Here is a 20,700-nt window from a genome sequence, read left to right on the forward strand (position 1 = left end):
ATTTTAAAACTTATTGGATAACACAAAATTAAGTTGGTACCATCTTTCGATGGGCGTTGTGAGGGTGCTATAATCTTTCTCACACGTAACCAAACTCCCGAACCCTATTCTGGTTAGTAGACCTGAACCTATTCTTTCAGGGACCTTTAAACTTAGGTGTTCCTTGAAAGAATAGATTCTTTAGGTGGCCAATCGCACTTAGATAAAAAAGATTGGAGGCGACTCCCTTCAAGTCAATGTCTAGCGATAGATTATCGGATCTAGACGTTATGACAGCTTGGCGACTCCATTGGGGACACTGAGAGTCAGGCCAGCAAATAAATTTATGTTATCCAAAAGCCTAATAAATATGATGTCATCCATGACATCACCTTTCCCAGTACGTGTGGACGGTCTGACACTATATTCCACGTGGCATCATCATCGCCGTTGAAAATCCCATAAAATGACATTCCAAGACCATAAATTATGTTTGCACGTAGCCATATTTTGCCCTTCTTCCCAACATTTCACATATTCCCCTCCGCCCACTTCACAAATGCACTTCCTCTGGCAAACACACTAGCAAGAGAGACGAAGGAAAAAAAAAATTCAAAGGAAGTTCGGATCGTATTCGAGTTTTTTATAATCAATTTTTTTTCGTAAATTTTGGTGTGCAGATATCATAATGACTAGCATTACGAGTGCGGAGAGTGACAAGTATAGCGTGATTAATTTCGAAGAGACGGAGGTACGTCTAGGGTTGCCCGGAGGCAATGGAAATGACGGTGAAACCACCAAAAATAATGGGAAAAGAGGGTTCTCGGAGACGGTTGATTTGAAACTTAACCTTTCAACAACAAAGGAGGCATTGGTGGACGAACCTGAGAAGTTGAAGGAGAGGAGCACTGTCGCCACTCGCTCTAATGACCCTGCAAAGTAAGATTTTTCCTTCTTTTGGTGATTTTTGTGTTTTTCATTTCATTCTTTTTTTAAATTAAAGTAACGTAGATGGTAATGAAAATTAATTGCATCAAGAATTGGAATTAAGAGCATGCATTTATCACGCCAAACGCTCCAAGAGGAAGTAAATAGGGTATTTCAATCTCATATCGAACCTGAAAGTAGAGGTTATCAGGATATAAAAAGATTCACATCACTTTTTTTTTATAAAAAATTTTTTGTAGGATAAAATCGTGAGCTCAAAGAGGAGCTAGAGAAGACAATACCTAATAAGAATGTAAACCATAACAGTTATGTTAATTGGAGACGTCAGATGAGTGTATGTCCGGGTCCTAAAGTCATACAGAGAGTATCATGAAATTGAGTGGGGGAAAATGTCATGCCAAGCCCTCCAAAAAGGAATAGACAGGATACTCCAATCCCACGTCAAACATGAAAAAAAAGTTTAGAGTGCATAATATCTCATAAGAATATGAATCATTACAATTAAACTGATATGAAATATCGGATTAATGCATGTCTGAGTTTAAAAATCGAGTCTCAACCTGCAACACATTAACTTGATATTTAAAGAAAATAATTTGCAATTAATGCATATCTTATTTTGAATAAAAACAATAGAGTAACTATAAAATATCTTAAAAAAAAATTTTTAACTACCTTAATCGATGCTTATTGACATTGGTTAACCAGATCCAAAAATATATAAGATCGGTTTTGATTAAGGATCCAAGAGGAAAAAAAACCCGTAATGTATTAATTTATATTAATATAAGTGTTATATATTTTTATTAATTTTGATTCAAATTTAATTTTTCATTCGGATTTTATTATATTTTTAATATAATTCGATTAAATTTATTGTACTACTAATTGAATCTAAATACTAATTTTAATGAGATTAAATAAATATAAAATTTTTATTATAATTTTTTTCAATTATAATAATAATAATAATTTTTTTTCAATCATACTTAAAATAATTTTTGTTATTATTTTTAATCTCATTATAATCAATTTTATTGTCTATCTAAATAGAGTTTAAATCTATAAAACTTGTCTTTAGTATTTTGCTTTAAAGGTGTAAAAAATGAACGAGCCTAGTTTACCCATTAATTTCCTTTGAATGTTTGGTTTTCATAGGGACTTTGACTTTATAGTGAGTAAGTAATGGGTATTAATGCTGATCTACCCAACTATTTTATCTTCTCATCGGATTACTTTCAACCAATTATCACTTCATGTGGAAGAATATGATGAACTAGTTATGATTGTTTTGCTTGGTTTATGGAAATTTTTTTAGCTTTATAAGCGAATTCAAAAGATTAACACATATATTTAAAAAATTCAATTATTTAATTATTGTCAAAATTTTTACTATGTTCAATGTACTCAATCTTATGATAAGATGCATGCATCTTATATTAGAAAATTAAAGCTTGTGGAAAGAAAAAAAAGGCATAGAATTATTGCCTTTTATTATTATTATTATTTTTGGCTAAGTAAGATAGGTGTTTAGGACTCCATTTTTGCACTGGCCAACAATTCTTACCTTACCAATGGATGCAGGGGGTTTGGCTGTTTCTGTTTAGAAATTGAAAAATCGTAATTGAATCAATTGACTATTTTACTATTCATTTCAAACAATAAATTAACAATTAATATTTTGCATCTAATATGATTATGATTTTTTTTATCATTAATTTCAAATAATAAATGTCCATGTTACTGCATCTATTAAGATAAAATTAATGATATTAATATCGAATGAGTGACATTTTAGAATGCTTGCTTTTATGCTTGTATTTGCATATAAAAATATCTAGTGTTAAGCCTTCTTTGATATTCAAATTACGATTTTTTTATAAGGAAAAAGCTAAATTTAATACTAGCCAAAATCACCATTTTGATGCAATTATTCACACTAAGATTGATTTGGGAGATGTTGATTTGGCATTCCACAATTCTTTATTTTTTTCCCTCATCCAATAAGAACATCTATTGATTTATTTCTTGACTTAAGTTGCTTGATTTATGAGAGCAAATTCTCTTATTATTACATCATAGAATATGCTTGGAGTACTTCAATCTTAACAGTTGACAAACTGGTAATCCACCATAAGGTGGCCTTGCGCGTTGCCTCTTCCATCAGTGTCAATCTGCCGGAACACGGCTGCATCTAAATCTAGGCCTCCATTGCTGCACTGATCTACAATTCTCACTGTTGCTTGAGCTCTTGTAGCTCTATTTGTCACCTGCTCATCACGACCAAAATATAGCTTTAGTATCCAAACTGCTAAGCCTTTATCAAGCTCTTCAAAAAATTCTTTTCCCCTACATAGTTGTTCCTAATTTCAACAAGAAAATGTAATTCAGCTGATGAAAGTAAAAATCGAAACCTACCCTTAAGCATCTTCCACAAGATGCTTGGCCACGAGGTCCAACTGGTCCACAGAAGGCGGTCCATCCATACTTCTGGCGCCATTCCAATGGCTTGTTTGCATCCCATGTTGAGCAATAAGCACTTACAGCATTTAGGTCCCATCCATGTTGTGAGGGGTTGTAGAAATGGTAAGTAGCTCTAACATTGGAGGCACTTTCACCACCACCACCACCACTAGGCCAACAGTTACTTTGACAACTTTTAGAAGGTGAACAATAATCATCTGTATTACCGCAGTAACCATACTGGCTGCAACAAAGGTTGTTGGCACAAGTCCGGCCACCGGCTTGCCGCCCACATTGTTGGGCAGCCGCACTAGATAATAAGCAAAGCAAGAAAATTAGGCAAAGGCTTAGGTTACCCATTTTTTGTGTAATTTTTCATTGCATAATGCAGCTCAAGGGTGCTTGAATTTATAGGAAGCGGTTGCCAAATGGCATTTATTACATTTGTCCTTGGGTGGAGATTGATTCAAGCTATCTTGGCTCAAAGATTTTTTAGATCAGACCTTGAAAAAAAGAGTTTATATGCGTGTGCGTAACATTACAGGTTTTCCTCAAATGTATAGATAAGCATAATGGATAAAAGAGAGTCAAAATGGGCTGCTGAAAATGTGTCATCATACCACATTTTCTGCCTTTATGGTCATAAAGTCTGGCCGATTGTTAGGGCCTTGGACATAAACGACAGTTCTAAATCTTTTGGATGAACGAGAAAGTTTAGAAAGGTCATTATGAAATTATCAAATCTTTACCTTTCATGTAATTTTAAATTATGAATTCCACGTGAATGAATATTGTAATTGAAAATATAGAGTATAATTTAATTAATTTATTTAATCATTTTTTTTAAAAAAATTAAATAATTTTAAATTTTAACACTTAAAATTTTTTTATCTCAAGTTACAATCTCTTTTGTATTAAAAAAAAAAAAACAAAAATTATGCAATTATCAAATTTACGTGTATTAAGATTAATTTTCATTATTTAAACAAGTAAATAATTATCTCAACTCATTAACAGGTATAAACCTATTTTGATAATTGAATTAAAGTTCATTCGATCGATTGAAGGTATCGATTTCAGAATCATATAAGAAGCGTTAGTGCAAAGCACATGAAAATAAGACACTAACAATAAAAAGTTACCGTGAAAGGAAATGCTGAAGAATTAAACTACTGTTATTGTTTGGCTTCATCTAACGTAGAAAATAAAGTGGTTCAGCCTAATTAATGGATCAGGAAAAGCTTTTCATTACTGTTTTTAAACCTACCATAGAGACTTCTTATGCAATTGGTCAATTTATATTCTGGTCAGAATTTGACAATGTCAATTACCAAGCCATGATACACATTAATGATGTCAGGATTCTGCCAGAATTTTTCAAATGCGAAATTGATAATCTTTTAATGCATTCATGCCGAACGAGAACATATTGGTCAAAAGCAATATGCCAATTTACACTAAAATTTCCTCCATGACTATGGCATCTACTGTGGTGTTTATAGCTAATTTCATAAGTTTTCATGTGGCCTTCTTTTGGCTTAAGTGATTATGATTTGCCATTATCAGTTTGCAGATGGACTACAGCGTTGCCGTCAGGATTCCCTTGTGTATTTTACAAATGCCAATAAGTTAATCATAACATATAATTAATTACTCTTGCAAAATTATCACAAAGTTTTTGACATTTTATTTCATTGGCTAATTCATAAACTGATCTTCACCTAGACAGTGACTTAGATTCAGTGTTTGGGATTCAAAACATAGGATAATAAGAAACGTATACGTAGACCAGAAGGAAGCTGATGCTTACTTGGTAGTGAGCTTACACGCCGCAAGTAACCTACGTACATACTCTGATTATTCCAGTATCAATTTATTGAGGGGTGATTTTCTTACAGATCATTTATTCGTGAGCCAGTGGAAACTGATCTTCTGTAACAGCTTAAAAATGAATGGGAATAGGGCAAGTGGTTTAGTCACCACAATCCACAAAGGCATAGTTCACAATAAGATGCCCTCGTGCATAGCCATTCCCATTAGTGTCGAGTTGTCTAAACACATTGATGTCCAAATCTAGACCTCCGTTGCTGCATTGATGGACGATTCTCACTGTTGCCGAAGTTCCAGTCTCAGTGTTGGTCACCTACACAAACAAGAAACACAAAATTAATTTAATCATAGGAAAGTATAATGACCTTGCGTGGTCACTGCCTTGAAGTGAATTCTCCAATTTTCTTTGAATATTTCGTTTCTAATAAATAAAAAATAATTAATCTTCAAGCAATTGCTTACCCTTAAGCACCTGCCACAAGCAGCTTGCCCTTGAGGACCAACTGGACCACAGAAGGCGGTCCATCCATATCTCCGGCGCCATTCCAAAGGCCTATTGGCATCCCATGTAGCGCAGAAAGCACTTACCGCAGTCAAGTCCCAGTTATTCTGTTCGAGATTGTAAAGATGGTAAGTAGCTCTCACATTGGAAGCACTTTGAGCAGCAGCAGAAGCCACCACACAAGCTAACAACAGAATGCATGGGCTCAATTTCTCCATATTTTTCTTTTCTGCAGTTTTTGTTGCCAAAAAACGAGTCCTGGGTTGATAGAACAAATGACTAAGACTCAAGAAGAAACTCAATTTGATAAGAAAAAGCTCAATTTGATATACATGAGCAAATTATTAGGTCTCAACAAGAGTTGATAGAACAAATGACTAAGACTCAAGAAGAAACTCAAAAAGAAATGGTTGCAATGATGGACATGATGAAGAAAATGACCAAGGAAAAATGGGTTGCTGAAGAAGTAACTACTGAGAAAGATCCTCAAGCCCAAGAAAATACCAATGACAGGGAAGATCCATTGTATCCACTAGGGTTTACTCCACCCTATGCTCAAACCTCTTATCAAATGTATCCACAAATGACACAACCTAAAAGACAGCCACATGCTCAGTTTAATTTACCTCCTTTCACAGTTCAACCATGTGGTCAAGGACATGGTGGTTTAAATATTGGAGCAAGTCATGTTGAGACCATTATGGTCCTAGATTTAGATGACCCAAAAGAACAAGAAAACCTAAAGAAAGGCACATTTGAGCAATCTGAGAATACAAAGGCACAGCAGAAGTTAGATCTCTTAGAAGAAAGGCTACGAGCTGTTGAAGGTATAAATATTTTTGGCACAATTGATGCTAGTGAACTCATTCTGGTTCCAGATTTGGTAATCCCACCAAAGTTCAAAGTACTAAAATTTGAAAAATATGATGGAACCAAATGCCCTTAAACACATATCACTATGTTCTGTCAAAAAATGACTGGGCATACAAACAATGACGAGTTACTTATCCATTGTTTTCAGAATAGTCTTACTGGATCAGCTGTCAAATGATATATTCAATTAGACAGGAGTTGTATTCAGTTATAAAAATATCTAGCAAAAGAAGTTATTACTCAATATAAGCATGTCACAGACATGGCTCCAGATAGATTGTCATTGCAAAACATAAAAAAGAAAGCTAATGAAAATTTTAAAGAATATGCCCAAAGATGGCGATATGTTGCTGCTCAAGTTCAACCTTCTCTTATTGAGAAAGAAACAATCATTTTATTCATCAATACCCTTCAAGCATCGTACTATGATAGGCTTATCGGTCATGCCATAAAAAATTTTATTGATATGGTGATTATGGGAGAGATAATAACATATGCCATTAAAAATGGAAAGATTGATGGAGGTGATATTTTTGGATCAAAAAAAGAAAGACCATCCAAAAGGAAAAAAGCAGAAGTGCAAGTTGTCACCACTGAAAAACCCAAACTGAGACCTTTATCCCATATCCTATATACCAACCTTCTTACCCAACCATTTCTAACATTTTCCAAAACCCATACCATTTTCAACCAGTGTAAACCCAGACACCTACTTTTCAAGCCAATGTTCATCTTCGAGTACCTTTACCACGACCTTCTCTTTGTCAAATACCATGAACTTTAATAAGAGGGAATCTCAAAATAATCGAGAGCAACAATGATTTGATCCAATTTTTATGACATACATGAAATTGTTTCCTCTGTTGCTCCAGAAACACTTGGTGGCTCGACAACTCATAGAGCCTTTGAAACCTCCATATCCAAAGTGGTATGATCCTGAAACTTCCTGTGACTATCATTATGAAATTCAAGGCCATTCTCTGAAAAATTGTATAGCTTTCAAATGAAGGGTCCAAAGCCTGATTGATAATAAAATTTTAAATTTCACAACCAAGGTTGGACCAAGTGTGAAGGCCAATCCGTTACCTAATCATGGTAGAGGATCAAGAAATGCTTTAAATAGTGAGACAACCCAGAATATTAGAAGAGAAGTAAGCGAGATCAGAACCGTTATGAATGAAATATTTACTGCTCTTATGAAAGCAAATATGATTCATCCAATACCTGAAAATTCAAATAATGGAAATTTCATATATAATTCAGATCACACTTATGAATTTTATATAAGGATGGTTGGTCATTCACTTCAAGACTGTAAAGCATTTCAACAAGATTTGTAGAGAATGATGAATTCTTTCTTAGTTGAATTTTATGAAGAACATGAAGAAAGTTTAGTGGATGTTGTGACAAGAGACTCATCCAAAAGTAGGCCTTACCGAATGAATTTTGAGCCTGTTACCATCTTCTATGAAGACAAACCGAATATTAAAGTTAATAAGTCAATTTTGAGCCTGTCACAATCTTTTATGATGACAAATTGAGTGCACAAATTAGTGAACCAGTTTGTACAACTATGCCAAAAGTGACAATCGAGGTCCTTAACCCATTTCCGTACAAATCGAATAAGGCAGTCCCTTAAAAATATGATTGTAATATCATATCACAAGATTTGGATAGTAGATCTATTCAATATGGCTCATGTGATACAAGCACAGCAAACATAACTGACGTAGCAGGCATAACTCGAAGTGAGCGGTGCTATACTCCTAAAGCACTTGAGAGAGCATGAAAAAAAAAAGTACAATAAAGGGAAATAAGTTTAGAAAAAGAAGATAAATAGCCCAAAGATCAAGAGACTCACCCAACCCCAATCTTAGATCGAGAATGTAAATATTCAATTACAAAAAAAGAGGCTTGTGAGTTTTTGAAGCTTATTAAGCACAATGAATATAGTGTGGTAAAGCAACTAAATCGTTTACCAACTCAGATTTTTATACTCTCGCTATTATTAAATTTTGAGCCTTATAGAAATGCTTTGCTCAAAGTACTCAACAAGGCTTATGTAGCGCATAATATATCTATGAAGAAACTTGATCGCATAGTAAAAAATTATATATCATTTAGTGATGATGAAATTTCATCTGGTGGTAGAGGTGATATTAAAGCCTTACATATCTCCACAAAATATAAGGATCATACATTGGTAAAGATGCTCATTGATAATGGATCTTTTTTGAATGTCATGCCTATGACTACGCTATCTAGATTATCAATTGACATGTCTTACATAAAGATGAGTCATATGATAGTGAGAGCTTTTGATGGGACTCGTCGTGAAGTGATAGGTGATATCGAGCTACCAATCCAAATTGGACCATGTACTTTTGATATAGTTTTTCAAGTCATGGATATCGCTCCTTCCTATAGCTGTCTTTTAGGACGACCATGGATTCATATGGCAGGAGCTATTCTTTCCACTTTACATCAAAAAGTAAAATTCATAATTAATAAAAATATGGTCATTGTTGTTGGTGAAAAAGATCTATTAGTGACTAAACCCTCTACTGTATTATATGTTAAAGCAGCTGAAAAAGCTCCAGAATGTTCTTTCAGATCTTTTGAATTCGTTAATGCAACCTATGTGAGTGAAAGATCAAAAGTGCCTGTTTCATATCTATCCAAAGCTTCTAAAATGGCACTTAAAGAAGTGGTAGGAAAAGGACATAAAATGTAGGTTGACTTACAAAGGATACAACGACCATGAATGATGCCTAAGAAAGATGATAGGTTTAGGCTAGGGTATAAGCCAACTCGAAAAGGAAGAATAAAGTTCATAGAGGAAAAAAAAGAAAAAAGGTTGGCTCATTTTTTGGGACAAGTAGAAACTGAAAGCTTATCTTTTTTTCCTTTTTACGAGACTTTCATTTTAGTTGGTTATATCTATCCAGATGTGACAGGCAATGTAAGAAAAAAGTTTACACCATTCTTGAAAAATATCTTCGCTAAATTTTTGATACAAATGATGGGTGAAGAAAAGAAAAATAAAGATTCAGGCTATCCATGGGTTTATCTCACTCCTCTTGGTGCAGAACTGAAAAATTGGCATGTTGATGAGCTACTTGTTGTTTTTAAATTTTCTCCACAGTAATGTGTTGAACATAATCTAAATGCTTTTGTTAAAAGCATTAAATATCTTATGTGTGTTTGTTTCCTTATTTCCAATTGAATAAATGACAAATGCAACACATTTGTCCATTTCTTTTGCCTCTTTCATTTCATTTCCTTGCATTACTATACATCCTTCTACATTTCATCCATTTCACTTATTTTCAGGTATCTGAATAATGAATATAAAGATCATTATGACAATATTCTAGAATTTAATTTTGAAAATTCTGTTTATATTGGTGAACTTGATGATAAAGAGAATATGAAAGACCATGCCATATCTTTAAAATTATTGAGATTAGTGGAACAAAAAGAGAAGTAAATCATGCCTCATCAAAAAGCCACGAAGTTGTTAACTTGGGGGGATGAAGAAACTAAAAAGAAAGTTAAGATTAGTACTTCTATGTCATCACCAATAAAGCAAGAGTTGATAAAGTTACTTCATGAATATGTAGATGTATTTGCTTGATCATATCAAGATATGTAAGGACTGGATACTAAAATTGTAATGCATAAGTTACCTCTGAAACCTGAGTGCAAACCAATTAAACAGAAGTTGAAAAGAATGAAACTTGAAATATTGTTGAAAATAAAGGGAGAAGTGAAAAAGTAATTTGATGCGAGATTCTTAGAAGTGGCCAAATATCTCGAATGGGTGACAAATATAGTCCCAGTACCCAAGAAAGATGGCAAAGTGAGAATGTGTGTTAATTACCGAAATCTGAATAAAGCAAGTCTAAAAGATAATTTTTCATTGCCCCACATTGACACTCCAGTGGATAATACCGCTAGGCATTCTCTGTTTTCATTCATGGATGGATTTTTAGACTACAATCAAATTAAAATGGCATAAGAAGTTATGGAAAAGACTACTTTTGTGACATTATGAGGAACATTTTGCTACAAAGTAATGCCTTTTGGTTTGAAAAATGTTAGGACAACTTATCAAAGAGCCATGGTAACTTTATTCCATGATATGATACATAAAAAAATAGAAGTGTATGTGGATAACATGATTGCCAAATCTCGTGAAGAAGAAAATCATGTAACTAATCTCAAAAAGCTATTTGAGATATTAAAAAAGTTTCAGCTCAAGCTTAATCTAGCTAAATGCACTTTCGGTGTAACCTTAAAAAAATTATTGAGATTCATTATCAGTAAGAAAGGAATAGAGGTAGATCCAGATAAGATACATGCCATCCAATAGCTACCACCTCCACGCACTCAAAAAGAAGTAAAGAGATTTTTAGGGAGATTGAATTATATTGCTCGTTTCATTTTCCAACTTATAGCCAAATGTAATCTCATATTTACGATTTTTCGAAAACACGAGTCAGAAGAATGAGATAAAGATTGTCAAATGACGTTTGAAAAAGTTAAAGAATACTTATCAAACCCACCAGTATTAATGCTGCATGTCTTTGAAAGATTTTTTATCCTATATTTGACAGTGCATGAAAAGTCAATGAGATGTGTTTTACGGCAATATGATGAAACAAGAAAGCAAAAATAGGCTATTTATTACTTGAGTAAAAAGTTTACTGATTACGAGTTAAAGTATTCACCATTGAAAAAGATGTTTTATGCATTAGCTTGGATGGCTTGTCGATTCAGATAATCCATGTTGTATCATACCACTTTGCTCATTGCAAAATTAGATTCAATCAAGTACGTCTTTGAAAAGCCTTCATTGTCGAAAAGAATAACAAGATGGCAAGTGTTATTTTCTGAATATGACATTGTATATGTGTCCCAAAAGGTAATCAAAGGAAGTGATATTGTTGAATTTCTTGCAAAACGCGCTCATAAAGATTATGTGCCTGTGACATTTAATTTTTTAGATGAAGACTTAATGTCTATACTACACATAGATAAAGAAAAGCATAATGAAGACATATGGAATATGTATTTTGATGGTGAATCAAATGCTTTAAGGCATGGTATATGAGTAGTTTTGATATCTCTAGAAAGGGATTACTGGATCACTGTAAAACAAAATTTTGATTGCACCAATAATGTGACAGAATATGAAGCATGTGTTCTGCGTCTTCAAGCTGCTCTTGAAAGGAAAGCCTATGCATTGAAAATTTATAAAGACTCTGCCTTAGTCATATACCAATTGCAAGGAAAATGAGAAATCAGAGACTCAAAGTTGACTTTATACTAAAAGTATATATCAAATTTGATCAAAGAATTTGAGAGTATTTGGTTTTATTATTTACCCCGAGAAGAGAATCAAATGACTGATACTTTGGCTACATTGGCAGCAATGTTTAAATTAAATAAAAATGCTGAAATCTAACCCATCAAATTGAGCTTGCAAGAGAAACCAGCTCACTGCTCAAATGTTGACGGAGTTCACGGAAAACCATGGTATTTTGACATATTACAATATGTTAAGTATCAATAATACCCAGAGTATATATCAGAGAATGATAAGAGAACTTTGAGAAGATTGGCAATGGGTTTCTTTCTAGAGGGAGAAATTTTATATAAGAGAAGTCGAGACCAAACACTATTGAGATGTGTGAATGCTGCTGAAGCCAAAAAGTTACTAGAAAAAATTCATGGAGATGTTTGTAAAACTCATGCAAATGGTCACATGATGACTAAATAAATAATGAAAGTAGGATACTATTGGTTATCAATGGAAAAATATTACATTGACTATGCTAAAAAATACCATAAATATCAAATTTATGTAGACAAGATTCAAGTTCTTTTAACATCCTTGCATGTTCTATCAACACCTTGGCCTTTCTCTATGTGAAAAATGGATGTGATAGGGCCTATTACACCAAAAGCCTCAAATGGATATCGATTCATTTTAGTGGTGATTGATTACTTCACAAAATGGGTAGAGACAACTTCGTATGTTAATGTGACAAGAATGGTGGTTTGCAAATTCATCAAGAAAGAGATCATATGTCTATATGGCCTTTAAAAAAAGATCATTCGGATAATTTTTTTAATTTGAATAATAAAATGATGACTGAGTTTGTGCTCAGTTTAAGATCAAACACCATAAATTAGTGCCTTATCGTCCAAAGATTAATAAGGCAGTTGAAGCGGCCAATAAAAACATAAAAAAAATTATTAAAAAGATGACATGTGTATATAAATATTCGCATAAAAAGCTACAATTTGCATTACATGCCTATCGAACTTCGATTCGCACATCTACATAAGCTATACCATTTTCATTGGTATATGGAATGGAGGTAGTGTTGCCCATTGAAGTTAAAATTCCCTCATTGCATGTTCTTATGGAAGTTTAGTTAGAAGAAGTTGAATGGGTTTGCGCTCAATATAAATAATTAAATCTCATTGAGAAAAAGAGATTAGTTGCATTTTGCCATGGTCAACTATATCAAAAAAGAATCATACGAGCTCATGATAAGAAAGTTCACCCACGATAATTTCAAGAAGGAAAATTAGTATTGAAGAATATTCTTCCTAACGAACAGGATTCTCGAGAAAAATGGACTCATAATTGGAAAGGACCATATATGGTGAAAAAAGCCTTTTCTGGTGGGACACTGATTTTGGCAAGAATGGATGGAGATGATCTGTCAAATCCAGTCAATACTGATATAGTAAAAAAGTATTATGCTTAAAAAAAATAAAAAAAGTAAAATAAGTTGAAAAGATATCTGAATTGAAAATCTGAAAGGGTAGCTTAGATAAAAATAAAAGGGATAGTGAATGGAGTGGCTCAATTCTCAATATGTGCTAGAAGATCTTATTGATTTTGGGCTTGCTTTGTTTATTGCATTTTTGAAAAAGTCAAGGGCACCAATCAGGAGTGTTTAGAAGAGAATCCATGATGAATTAGTTCATGATGATCTAAATATTTGTTATATGATTACTTGTTGTCCTTGTTCTATCTTTTTAATAATGCATGAAACACTTCTACTTTTTACCAAAATAAAATACCATTTTGTTTATCCTTCTTTTTGTCCCTCTCATTAAAAAAAGAGAAATGTGCAATGTGTTATAATTGTTTGAAATTCAAAAGATGATAAAGGAACAACAATGACCATAAAATATACAAACATTATTTTAAAAGAGAGTTAAAATGATGAGAGAAATAGCAAGGAACAAAGGTCAATGAGAAAAGTGGCCTACAAGTCATAAAGAGGTTGACATGGAATATGGGATATGAAGGAAATATTTTTCGTTGAAACTTAATCAACTACGGAATGCATGGGATTCAAGAGAAGAAGAAAAGAAACAAACCTTGAGAAATTTTGAGGATTAAAGAAAAATGAAAACGAAAAAAGAAAGAAAAAAAGATGATATTTTCATTTGCATAATAAGTGCATTTGCATCATGATCATCATTTGCTGCATGACATTGCAAAAACATGAAAATGTCATTCACACATTCATGTGACAAGATAGATGTATGGCTCTAGGACAATTTAAGACCAACAAAAAAAAAGTCAAAAACAGAAAAGATATGAACTCTCTATTTAGATAAATCTTTCAAATACCATTACCTCTCAGCATTTTTGGATTTAAAGTTTGTTGCCTCTGGTCAGAGGAGCCTTTCAATATCTAAAGTTTGTCACCTTTGGTTAAAGGAGCTTTTTGAATTTAAAGTTCGTTACCTTTGGTCAGAGGAGCCTTTCAATATTTAAAGTTTATCGTCTTTGGTTAAATGAGCTTTTTGAATTTAAAGTTAGTTGCCTCTAGTCAGAGGAGCCTTTCAATATTTAAAGTTTGTTGCCTTTGGTTAAAGGAGCTTTTTGAATTTAAAGTTAGTTGCTTTTGGTTAAAGGAGCCTTTTAATATTTAAAGTTTGTCGCCTTTGGTTAAAAAAGCTTTTTGGATTTAAAGTTTGTTACCTCTAGTCATAGAAGCCTTTCAACATTTAAAGTTTATTGCCTTTAGTTAAAGGAGCTTTTTGAATTTAAAGTTATTGAGTCTCTGTTGAGATGAGCTTTTTTCAGATAAATTTTTAAAGTTATTGAGCCTCTGCTGAGAGAAGTTTTTTCAAGATAAAATTGTAAAGTTGTTGAGCCTCTGCAGAGATAAGCTTTTCCAAATGAGATTTTTAAAGTTGTTGAGCCTCTGCTGAGATGAGCATTTTTCAAGATAAAATTTTAAAGTTGTTGAGTCACTACTAAGAGGAGCTTTTTCAAGATAAAATTTTAAAGTTGTTGAGCATCTACTGAGAGGAGCTTTTCCAAATGAGATTTTTAAAGTTGTTAAGCTTCTGCTGAGAGAAGCTTTCCAAATGAGATTTTAAAGTTGTTGAGCCTCTACTGAGAGGAGCATTTTTTAAGATAAAAATTTTAAAGTTGTGGAGCCTCTATTGTGAGGAGCTTTTTCAAGATAAAATTTTAAAGTTATTGAGCTTCTGTTGAGAGAAACTTTTTCAAATGAGATTTTTAAAGCTGTCGAGCCTCTGCTGAGAAGATCATTTTTCAAGATAAAATTTTAAAGTTGTTGAGCATCTACTGAGATAAGCTTTTTCAAGATAAAATTTTAAAATTGTTGAGTCTCTACTGAGAGGAGCCTTTTTCAGATTTTAAATTTTCAATAGTTATCGAGCCTCGAGTGAGAAGAGCATTTTTGTTTTGATGAGAAAAACTCTCTTAGTAGTTTAGGTTCAAAAAAAAAAATCCTTTGGATTCCAAGCAAAATTATTATATTTGTTTTTGCCCTATTCCTGATCTTCAGTAATGTGCAAAGAAGGACAACTGTAGACACCAAATTTGTCTATATTTTAATTAAGTCTTGGTTACCGAATTTTAATTCTCGGGCTATCGGGTCAAGATCTGATTTTAATTCAATTGGGCTTCAGGCTTGATTTCAATTTGACTGGACCTAAAGTCTGATTTTGATTGGGCCCAAAGCCCATTTTATTTTTTTAAGCCTAGCATGCCTTGTATTATTTTTTTATTAAATTAAACAAAAATACAAAATACAAAAAATAAAAAATAAAAAATACCAAAGCTACAAAATACAAAAAAATACCAAAATACAAAATACTATAAAAAATACAAAATAAAAAATAAAAAAAAAAACAAAAAAAAGGGAAGGCACCACTGCCACCATGCCTTACCCACCACAACCTATCCCTCTCCCATACCTTACAAATTTTTATCCTAGCTGCAATGTGCCCTACTACACAATAAGACAAGAAAAAATTAAAGGGGTGCGGAGCTCGTGCTCGCACCCCATGCCGAGCCTTTTGTCACCTATTCAGGCATAGGATACGGTCGGAGCTTTATAAATAGAGCTCCTAGTCGAACCTAACAAAAGAGATAATGAGATCCTGCCAAAAAAAAAAAAACTTTCAACTAAAAAAAATTAAAAAAATCAAACATAGTCCTCCCCGCAGGGAAGAACCTAGCGCCAAGAGCTCACTGCAAACAAAAAAGAGGAAAAGTTAGTAAAAAAATCAAAAGTCAAAAATAATAAAAAAAAAGTTTGACCGAAGCTTTGAAAGCTGATATAGATCATTTGGGACACTTTCATGTGAAACCAAGCTCAGATTCGACAAGAGAGAGTTGAGGGAAACATTTTGGTGTTTTTAGATATTTTTTGATGACTGGTCGATGACCACCGACGGTGGCCGGAATGGTGGCGACGGCGGCTTGACCAGTTGATCGATTGGCTAGAAAGAGAGGCTATGAAAGTGTAAAGAGAAAGGGAGAAGAGAAAATGAGGGAAATTTTTTTTTTTTTACTTTTATAAAAAACGCCAGAGCCAAAATGTCGTTTTATTAAAGGGTCAAAACGACAACGTTTTAAGCCCAGAGGATCTGCGCATCAACCCGTGACCCGACTCGAGATACATGCACCCTACCCGTTGACCCGCGTTTCCATCAACCTTTAGCCAGTTCAACTGAACCAGAATCGAATCGCTGAACCCGATCCGGACTGGAATCTTACCGCTAAACGTGATCGAACTGCATAATGGAACCGCTAAATGCGATCGAATAGTCAGACCGAATCGCACGTTAATCGAAACGTTGACTGATTCAGTTTAGGTAAAAAAAAAATTTTTTAGATTTTTTTTTATTTTTTAAAAATATTATTTTTGTTATTTTAAATTTTTCGTAATATTTATACATGTTAAAATGATTAAATTTACCAGAATAATTTTTTGTTATTTTATAATAATAATTAATAAAATATATATAATAAAATATATAGTAAAAATTTACGATAATTTTATTTTTTATTTAAAATAAAATCTTATAAAATAATAAAAATAAAAAAATTGATATTTTGAATATTTTATATATATATATATATATATAGAAAATTGGATGAGTTCAATTTTCTTTAATACAATCAAAATATAAATATTTAGATTTCTTTGTAAGTCGGGATAATCTAAATTTTTTTTATAATAAAATAATTAATAAATAATAAAAAGTTTTTTTAAATAATCATAATAAAAAATAAATTCCTTTAATTAAAAAAATGATTTTATTTAAGATCTTGTCAAAAAGTTGATATGATTCTAAAACTTGCTCAAAATTTTTTAAGATTTCACCGAAAAGTCGAAATAATTGTAAAATTTGTTTAATAAATTTTGAGAACTCACCAAAAAGTCAAGATATTCCTAATTTTTTTAAAACAAATAAATAAAATATCTTATGAGGAGATTTCGAGAATTTTGTAAATGGTTAATTTTTTTAAAATATTTTTCTAAATATATATATTTTAATTTCTGTCAAAATGTTGAAGAATTTATAAAATATAAAAAAATAAAAAAAATAATTTTACTAAAAATATTTTTAAATAAATTTCAAGAAATTAAATTTAAATAAAAAAAAGATCGTATTATTAAAATTACAAAATTACACATCTTCTTCACTTGTAATCGTACTTTTGAATTTAACTATGATTTCGTAGATCTAAATTTCTTTTAGTAATTTTAATTAATTTTAAAATTTTTATTAAAATATGATATTTTTGGTGACTAATCACATCCTATAATAACACTTTATAAAAAGATTGATGACGATTTTAGAAATTCTTACCTAAGTCCAATAATATGAGTCCCGGACGAAAAAAATCGTTGAGACAATACCATTACCACTTGAATATCCTAAATACTTTCATCTTAATAATAATTTTTTTTATCACAACATTGATTGAGACTTAAGCACAGTACACAATCCTACTTAAGCATTTGATCTTACAAACAGCAAAGACTTTCATCCCACTAACCTGTTTATTACATAAAACATGGTTCCTACAGATTTATTCATGGCAAATTAGTTAAGTGGGAATCAATCTTCTGTAACTCGAGAAGTTACTGGGAATAGACAAGAACTTGGCTGGAATCGCCACAATCCACAAATTCATAGTCCACAGTAAGATGCCCTTGTGGATGGCCTTTTCCATCGGTGTCAATTGGCTTAAACGCAGTTTCGAGGTCCAACTCCAGGCCTCCACTGCCGCATGCATCAACGATTCTCACTATTTCCTCAGCATTCGTGGCTGTGTTGGTTACCTGCAAGTACAGTGACAGAGCCAAGATTAATTAAACTATATATGCATGAAATTAATTAATATATAAATCCCCCATTTTTTGATGAATAAAAAACCCAGAATTTTAATATATATGTATATATTATATTATGGCCTCAATTTTCTTTCAAAGCATTAATTTATATATTCAATATGGAGAGAGATTAATCAGTAAGAGCTAGAGAAAATGTATTCCTTACCTTTAAGCACAAGCCACAAGCGTCTTCCCCTTGAGGACCAACGTTTCCACAGAAGCCGGTCCATCCATACTTGCTGCGCCACTCCAAGGGCTTATCTCCATCCACCGCAGCACAGGAAACGTTTGTAGCATGATAGTCCCAGTTGTTGTTCGTAACATTGTAGTCAGTCCAATAAGCTGTGACGTTAGACTCACTTGGACCTGCCGGTGGTGGTGGTACGGCATCACAATCCACAAACTCGAGGTCCACAACAAGGTGCCCTTGTGCCTTGCCGTTCTCATTGCTGTCGATCGGTCTAAAAGCTGTCTCCAGGTCCAACTCTAGGCCACCACTGCCGCATGCATCAACAATTCTCACCGTTTCTTTATCTCCAGTTTCAGTGTTGGTCACCTGCACATCATGTATGCATGCATGACATGATGAGAATTAAGCGATTGTTTTTTTATTATAACTCAGAAATTTCATTTCATTTTACATTCAATATATATGGAGCGAAAAAAATACTAATTAAGAACTAGGAAATGTTCCTTACACTCAAGCACAAGCCGCAAGCCTCTTCACCTTGCGGACCGACTGATGCACAGTAACCGGTCCATCCATATTTGCTGCGCCACTCCAAGGGCTTATCGCCATCCACAGCGGCGCAGGAAACATTTGCGGCATTATAGTCCCAGTTATTGTTTGTAACATTGTAGTCGGTCCAATAAGCTATCACGCCAGAAGCACTCTGTGCAGCGGCAGATGCCACCAGACAGGCCAACAGCACAATGCTAATGCTTATTCTCTTCATTTTTTTTTTCTGTGAATACTTCAACTTGTTTGCTTCAAATCGTTTCCAAGGTGCTCAAATTTATAGGGAAAGGTTCCCTGATAAAATTATTGGATAACCCTTAATCGTGTAAAGATTAAACCCTGACTTTCTTTAAGACCATGTGAAATGTGATTTTCATGTTCTTAATAATTAATTTGATGTATCCAAGGTCGATTCAGGAATATTTACTCAGTGGCGGCAAACTTCAAAGTATGCTTTTCTTTAAAATTTAATACAAAATAAACGTTTTTTTGCAATCATTGCTCTTTTTCCCTAATTAAAGTTCATTTCATACATAAGCTATTTACCAAAAAAAAAATTTAAATAGCCCATGACCTTAAATTGAGATTTAGTGATTTTCATGCTTTTTTTTTTGGGGGTCATTTTGTCAATAATTGTGACTCAAGGCCAAGTCATCAGTTCCTAACAGTTGCACCCGTTCTTGTAGGTATATATTAATAAAAAGAAATGCTAACAAATGCCATTAGACATTGAGTATATTTTTCAATGAAATTAATTAATTTCTTGATTTTAGAGTTTTTTTTAAGATGATTTTAAATTTTTCTTCCATTGTTGAATATTCATTTGGACTTGAAGAAGATGAGTCTTCAATGAAATCTAGGCCTTCTAAAGTGGAAAAATAGTTTAATTTGGGATATTTGATGGCTCGATTGTTTGTCAGGAAAAAGAGGGAAAAAAACAAAACATTTGGAATCTTTAGTACTTTTCTCAACACCCAAACAATAATTCAATGGTTTAACCGGAAAGTGGATGCGATAGTCCACAGCAAAGCTACCAAAGTTTCGTAAAATGCAAATAGCAATTTATTTTTTTAACAGAAAAGAGAAAAAAATGGAAAATTAGAATGTTATTTCCTTGTTTTGACCAATATGATTAATGTTCCTGGTAAAAAAATGAAATTATATAGTTACTTAAAATTGAGGGCACATTTGATTTCAGAGCACAAGTGGTGGGATGGCCACCAGTCAGATCCTACAGGAAGAACATCATGGCAGTCCAGAAGAACAGCTCCAACGAGGGCGAGAAGGCCGGCAGCAGCACAGCCACCGCCGCCACTGCAGCGTTCGTTAAGGTCTGCATGGATGTTGTTTTGATCCGGTTGATATTTTTGCTTTAAGCCATATAATGTGATGAGGGAATATGCTGTTGTTTTGATCCCGTTGATATTTTTGCTCTACCATATTATAAATAAAGTAATGTTTTGATTTTGTCATATCTCACGTAAGGATTCGGCATTGTGTTTATCCAAGAAATGACTTGGCCTGACTCCAGTGGATGAGCCACACTTATTGACCAAACGACAAATGACTGCCCCCTTGTTGAGTCTCTATAATATGTTTAAAGTATTCATCACGTGTGATTTGTTACATCCAGAAATGAAGCTAAGAAATCAGAACCATATATCTTC

General features: G+C 33.1%; 4 protein-coding genes across 4 annotated transcripts; 1 reads left to right on the top strand and 3 right to left on the bottom strand.

The window, feature by feature from the left end:
• Positions 1–521: 521 nt before the first annotated feature.
• LOC149514936 (auxin-responsive protein IAA16-like) lies at positions 522–20,507 on the top strand. The gene is made up of 2 exons (XM_089743102.1): positions 522–918; positions 20,232–20,507. Exons 1-2 carry the CDS (start codon positions 668–670, stop codon positions 20,407–20,409), a joined length of 429 nt encoding a protein of 142 aa, XP_089599228.1. The 5' UTR covers positions 522–667; the 3' UTR covers positions 20,410–20,507.
• Positions 2,892–3,827, bottom strand: LOC111293587 (hevein-like preproprotein). Its single transcript, XM_022886351.2, has 2 exons — positions 3,346–3,827; positions 2,892–3,197 (listed from the first exon to the last, which is right to left on the bottom strand). Exons 1-2 carry the CDS (start codon positions 3,748–3,750, stop codon positions 3,033–3,035), a joined length of 570 nt encoding a protein of 189 aa, XP_022742086.1. The 5' UTR covers positions 3,751–3,827; the 3' UTR covers positions 2,892–3,032.
• On the bottom strand, positions 5,257–6,070 carry LOC111293589 (pathogenesis-related protein PR-4-like). Its single transcript, XM_022886353.2, has 2 exons — positions 5,683–6,070; positions 5,257–5,533 (listed from the first exon to the last, which is right to left on the bottom strand). Exons 1-2 carry the CDS (start codon positions 5,938–5,940, stop codon positions 5,363–5,365), a joined length of 429 nt encoding a protein of 142 aa, XP_022742088.2. The 5' UTR covers positions 5,941–6,070; the 3' UTR covers positions 5,257–5,362.
• Positions 17,849–19,293, bottom strand: LOC111294613 (uncharacterized). The gene is made up of 3 exons (XM_089743099.1): positions 18,993–19,293; positions 18,461–18,850; positions 17,849–18,243 (listed from the first exon to the last, which is right to left on the bottom strand). Exons 1-3 carry the CDS (start codon positions 19,248–19,250, stop codon positions 18,043–18,045), a joined length of 849 nt encoding a protein of 282 aa, XP_089599225.1. The 5' UTR covers positions 19,251–19,293; the 3' UTR covers positions 17,849–18,042.
• Positions 20,508–20,700: the final 193 nt, after the last annotated feature.

This window comes from Durio zibethinus, chromosome 14, assembly GCF_047325235.1.
Source record: "Durio zibethinus cultivar Kanyao isolate XHJ-2024 chromosome 14, ASM4732523v1, whole genome shotgun sequence".
Classification (NCBI taxonomy): domain Eukaryota; kingdom Viridiplantae; phylum Streptophyta; class Magnoliopsida; order Malvales; family Malvaceae; genus Durio; species Durio zibethinus.

Coding starts and splice junctions, on each gene's coding strand:
- LOC149514936 (XM_089743102.1), top strand. CDS start 668: ATGACTAGCATTACGAGTGCGGAGAGTGACAAGTATAGCGTGATTAAT. Junction 919..20,231: donor CGCTCTAATGACCCTGCAAA/GTAAGATTTTTC, acceptor ATTTGATTTCAG/AGCACAAGTGGTGGGATGGC.
- LOC111293587 (XM_022886351.2), bottom strand. CDS start 3,750: ATGGGTAACCTAAGCCTTTGCCTAATTTTCTTGCTTTGCTTATTATCT. Junction 3,198..3,345: donor CTTGTGGAAGATGCTTAAGG/GTAGGTTTCGAT, acceptor CGTGATGAGCAG/GTGACAAATAGAGCTACAAG.
- LOC111293589 (XM_022886353.2), bottom strand. CDS start 5,940: ATGGAGAAATTGAGCCCATGCATTCTGTTGTTAGCTTGTGTGGTGGCT. Junction 5,534..5,682: donor CTTGTGGCAGGTGCTTAAGG/GTAAGCAATTGC, acceptor TTGTTTGTGTAG/GTGACCAACACTGAGACTGG.
- LOC111294613 (XM_089743099.1), bottom strand. CDS start 19,250: ATGAAGAGAATAAGCATTAGCATTGTGCTGTTGGCCTGTCTGGTGGCA. Junction 18,851..18,992: donor CTTGCGGCTTGTGCTTGAGT/GTAAGGAACATT, acceptor CATGATGTGCAG/GTGACCAACACTGAAACTGG. Junction 18,244..18,460: donor CTTGTGGCTTGTGCTTAAAG/GTAAGGAATACA, acceptor CTGTACTTGCAG/GTAACCAACACAGCCACGAA.